This window comes from Lipotes vexillifer, unplaced genomic scaffold, assembly GCF_000442215.2.
Source record: "Lipotes vexillifer unplaced genomic scaffold, Lipotes_vexillifer_v1.1 scaffold1094, whole genome shotgun sequence".
NCBI lineage: Eukaryota > Metazoa > Chordata > Mammalia > Artiodactyla > Lipotidae > Lipotes > Lipotes vexillifer.
The window spans coordinates 1,742,351-1,747,177 of NW_006792775.1; the positions used below are offsets into that span (position 1 = coordinate 1,742,351).

General features: G+C 68.6%; 2 protein-coding genes across 2 annotated transcripts; both read right to left on the reverse strand.

Moving 5' to 3' along the window:
• Positions 1-2,170: 2,170 nt before the first annotated feature.
• On the reverse strand, positions 2,171-2,746 carry ASCL2 (achaete-scute family bHLH transcription factor 2). The gene has a single exon (XM_007465955.1). The coding sequence runs from the start codon at positions 2,744-2,746 to the stop codon at positions 2,171-2,173; it is 576 nt and encodes a 191-aa protein (XP_007466017.1).
• Positions 2,747-3,245: 499 nt separating this feature from the next.
• Positions 3,246-3,821, reverse strand: LOC103086582 (achaete-scute homolog 2). The gene has a single exon (XM_007465956.1). It carries the CDS (start codon positions 3,819-3,821, stop codon positions 3,246-3,248), a length of 576 nt encoding a protein of 191 aa, XP_007466018.1.
• Positions 3,822-4,827: the final 1,006 nt, after the last annotated feature.

The window sequence follows — 4,827 nt, forward strand, 5'->3', positions numbered from 1 at the left end:
CCACCAAGTCTGAGCCTCATCAGACCCACCAACCCTGTCGCCATGGTTACCGAGGAGACATCTTCTCTGCCAGCACCCGGCACCCCACCTCCCAGGGTTCCAAAGGCTTTGACCCAACCACTCCCTGCCGGAGGAAGGGGTGCTTTCAGCATCCTAAAGCAGCACAGGGGATCCCTGTCAGCCTCACAGCCATCCCTGCAATAAAAGAGAGCTTTGGGCACAGCGAGACTTCAAAGCTGCCGAGGCCCTGGTCAAAGGTAGAGCTGAGTAATCACCTGCAGGCCCTCTGGGCTCAGGGAGCCTGGGGGGCCCTCCTCGTTCCCCTCAAGGGAGGCCCTCACAGCCCCCGCCCACAAACAGGCAGGCAGAGAGGCCTAGGCCTCTGCAGCTTGCAGGGCACAAGTGGCCTGGAAGCCATGGGTGCAGCAGCTGAGGATTGAGCACGGGACACCTCTCCGTGGTGAGGCCGAGCACCTCACCTCTCCTTAAGTCCTCCCACAACTGTAGGTCACCCCCATTTGCAGGTTGAGCAACTTTCCTGGGGTCACCCAGCTGGTGGTAGGCAGCGGAGATCTGAAACCAGCAGCCTGGACCCCGAGACAGAGGGTGGCCTGGGCCACACCCCCTCAGGCCCAGCCCTACACTGGGCACTTGCCCTAGATCCCCAAGCCAGTCGGCAGCATGCGGACCTCAGCTTCCCAACTGTGAAATAACCCTGCCTGGACCACCCGCCAGCCTGCTGCCACCTGCCAGGAGCTCCCAGCTCCACACAGCACCTGTGAATTGCTTTGGCACAGTGGTGACCAGGTTGGACTCCCAGACCTCACTTCTCTCCGCCCGCCCACCCTACAGAAGAGGGAGCGGAGTCCAAGGAGGTGCGACCACAGAGGTGGGGCCTGCTGGGTACAGGGTCTAAGCCGCCAACCTCCCACCCATACCGGGCCCTCACCTGGGAAATGGGGGGCCTCGGGGTGTGGAGTGGGCACCTCCAACACCACGGATACACAGCACCAATTTATTTATAAGATCCACCCTCCCTAAAACAGGTTTTCTGACACAGGTCTCTCCCCAGCTGGCAGCGCTGCAAGGGGACACCCGCCAGGGACCCTGCCCCTCAAGGGCTGCAGCATGTCCAGATCTTGGCCAGGTTCAAAAATTCCAGGAAGAGGGAGTGGGCGGGAGTAGACAATCTTTATTGTGTTCCAAATCTAAGGATTCTTTGCACAAAAATAAGTGTTCACACTGTCAGTGTCCCTAGGCAGTTCAAGTTCATGCGTAAAAAACAGATGATCTGTGTCGGCATAAAATCCTCTCCCCTTCAAACCTCCAAGTGTTGGTGCTGCAGACCAGTTCCAGTGGAAGGCCTCTGGGGACAGGGTGGCAGGGGTCCGAGGAAGCTGCCGCCCGGATGATGTCAGGCTGGACGGCCGGGGAGGGCTGGCGGGATCCCCGGCTCGGCGGCGGCTTGGCCCGCGGGAACGGCGGGGACGAAAACGTGAGCCATTCCAACGCGCTGGCTCCCAAGTGGTGAGCCCGCTCGCGGCCGCTAGGAGGAAATAGGCACGCGCGTTAGTGCGGGATCCGGCCCTGGAGACCCCGCCCAGCCCGGCCCTGCCCCACCTCCCACAAGCGGAGCCGGCAGTTTCGTTTGCTCAGTGGATTTTGGAGCTCGGGTCCGTGGGTGCCTCGGTTTCGGAGTACGGCCCAGCCAGGGCGGCGGGGCGGGGCGGGGCGAGCGCTCGGATCCGCAGTGAGTCAGGGATCCGCACCCCGCCGACTCATTTCTGCCACCCGGCCCGGCGCGCAATTTGCAATGCAAAGTCACTCCGCCTCCAAGCGCCCGAATCTGCCCCGGATCCGCAAGCCCCTGGGGCCTCACCCGCCCGAGGGCCCCCCCCCCTCCGTCTCCCCGCTCCCACTTCGGCGGCGGAGCAGCGAGGGGAAGTTTTGCAATCCCGGACAAACAAACGCTGGTCTTGCACAGGCTTGAAAAAGTTTGGGGGGAATGAAGAGTGAGCGAAATCCAGGCCATCGCCCGGGCCTGAGGCTGGGCCCCGCGGGCTCTCGGGTGCGCGAGCTGCGAGGCCGTTTGCTCCACCGCGCCAGGCGGCCCTGCCTCCGACCCTCCCTCTTCCCCGCCTCTCGGCGCTTACCTTGCTGGGACGAGAGCTCAGTAGCCCCCTAACCAGCTGGAGAAATCGAGAAGCTCGCGCTCCGCGGGGCTCAGCGCGCCCTCACAGGCGCTGTCGTCCGACGAGTAGGCGGAGCGCGGGGACCCGGGCTCCGAGCTGTGCTCGCGGCCCGGGGACGGCAAGGCGCAGGAGGGCGAGGCGGCGGCGGCCCCGGGTGGCCCGCGGGGCAGTGAGTGGCGCGCGGCTGGCGCCAGCAGCCCCCGGGCCAGCGCGGCGCGCACGGCATCGTGCTCGGCCAGCAGGCGCTGCAGCGCGCGAATGTACTCCACCGCCGAGCGCAGCGTCTCCACCTTGCTCAGCTTCTTGCTGGCGCCGCCCTGAGGCACGTGCTGCCGCAGCGCCTGGAATCCTAAGTTCACCAGCTTCACTCGGTTGCGCTCCCGCTCGTTGCGCCGCGCCACGGCCGCCGCTCCACTCCCGGTCTCCACCGCGCCTGGCCGCCGCCGCCGGCTGCAGCGCAGCAGCTCTGGAGACTCCGGTCGCCGCCGAGCGGCGCAGCAGCCCGAGACACCAGGCGCAGGGGGCGCGGGCCGGGGCAGCGCGCCGCTGTCCATCGCGCCCGCATCCACTCGCCCCGCGCCTCCTCCGAGTCCCTGCGCGCCGCAGGAAGGTGTGGGGCGAGGAAGATCCGCAGTGAGTCAGGGATCCGCACCCCGCCGACTCATTTCTGCCACCCGGCCCGGCGCGCAATTTGCAATGCAAAGTCACTCCGCCTCCAAGCGCCCGAATCTGCCCCGGATCCGCAAGCCCCTGGGGCCTCACCCGCCCGAGGGCCCCCCCCCCTCCGTCTCCCCGCTCCCACTTCGGCGGCGGAGCAGCGAGGGGAAGTTTTGCAATCCCGGACAAACAAACGCTGGTCTTGCACAGGCTTGAAAAAGTTTGGGGGGAATGAAGAGTGAGCGAAATCCAGGCCATCGCCCGGGCCTGAGGCTGGGCCCCGCGGGCTCTCGGGTGCGCGAGCTGCGAGGCCGTTTGCTCCACCGCGCCAGGCGGCCCTGCCTCCGACCCTCCCTCTTCCCCGCCTCTCGGCGCTTACCTTGCTGGGACGAGAGCTCAGTAGCCCCCTAACCAGCTGGAGAAATCGAGAAGCTCGCGCTCCGCGGGGCTCAGCGCGCCCTCACAGGCGCTGTCGTCCGACGAGTAGGCGGAGCGCGGGGACCCGGGCTCCGAGCTGTGCTCGCGGCCCGGGGACGGCAAGGCGCAGGAGGGCGAGGCGGCGGCGGCCCCGGGTGGCCCGCGGGGCAGTGAGTGGCGCGCGGCTGGCGCCAGCAGCCCCCGGGCCAGCGCGGCGCGCACGGCATCGTGCTCGGCCAGCAGGCGCTGCAGCGCGCGAATGTACTCCACCGCCGAGCGCAGCGTCTCCACCTTGCTCAGCTTCTTGCTGGCGCCGCCCTGAGGCACGTGCTGCCGCAGCGCCTGGAATCCTAAGTTCACCAGCTTCACTCGGTTGCGCTCCCGCTCGTTGCGCCGCGCCACGGCCGCCGCTCCACTCCCGGTCTCCACCGCGCCTGGCCGCCGCCGCCGGCTGCAGCGCAGCAGCTCTGGAGACTCCGGTCGCCGCCGAGCGGCGCAGCAGCCCGAGACACCAGGCGCAGGGGGCGCGGGCCGGGGCAGCGCGCCGCTGTCCATCGCGCCCGCATCCACTCGCCCCGCGCCTCCTCCGAGTCCCTGCGCGCCGCAGGAAGGTGTGGGGCGAGGAACCGAGGGCGGAGGAACGACGGTCAAGCCTCAGCGACGATCTGGCACCGTGCTGCCAAACGACTACCCAGGGTACGTGGTGCCAGGTCGTCTGGGGTCCGGAGACAACGAGGCGCAGGAGGCCGAGAGGTGGCGGGCAGTGCGCAGCGGGGAGCGTGGGGCGCTCGTGACTCGCGCGTGCTGTCGGACGCTCCCCGAGCGGCGCAGGCGGCTCGTTTTTAAATGTATAGATAACCCTCCTCCGCGCCGCCGCCGCCTCCTTTCTCACGCCCTCCTTCCCTTGCCTCGCCCTCCCGCCACGCTTCGTCCAACCCCTGGCGCACACAGCCTGCAAAGACCAAGCCGTGAGCGCGACCGCACCCCGTCCCCCGGGCACAGTCCGCAGGTCCCCAGTGGGTCCCGGCTCCCAGCAGGTGTCCAGTGCGACCCCAAGATGCAGCACGCAGGTCCCGTGTGTGCACCGACCCCCAAGCTGCTGTCCGCAGGTCCCGGGTGCGACCCCTGCAACGCTCGCCTTTGGGGGTAGGGCAAGTCTAAGGCCACAGCGCACCCATCCCTGGGGCGCGTGAGACCCCGGGGAGTAGCACGCGCCGACCAACCTGCACCCGCGCCCCGCCCCCTGCGGCCGAGGGGCGGGGGCCGGGGTTTCAGCCAGTGGCGGGCCGCCCGTTCGGCCAATCGCGGCGGGCACCACCCCACGCCCGGCCCCTGGGAGGAAGCCTGTATGCCCGGCGCGTGGCTCCCGGGAGCGTCTCTAACAAAGCTCGGCGCCTGCGCGGCCCCGCCCGGCCCCGCCCGGCGACCAGGGTGGGCGCGCACTCCCACGCACGCCTGATCATGGCCCGGCGCCCATGTGTTTATGACTCCACCGGTCCTTCGAGAGGGGAGCGCAGCCCTCCGGGCGGGGCGGGGTTTGAGAGGTGGTGAAGACCTGGAG

Excerpts from the sequence above, each read along its gene's own strand:
- ASCL2 (XM_007465955.1), bottom strand. The coding sequence starts at position 2,746 with ATGGACAGCGGCGCGCTGCCCCGGCCCGCGCCCCCTGCGCCTGGTGTC.
- LOC103086582 (XM_007465956.1), bottom strand. The coding sequence starts at position 3,821 with ATGGACAGCGGCGCGCTGCCCCGGCCCGCGCCCCCTGCGCCTGGTGTC.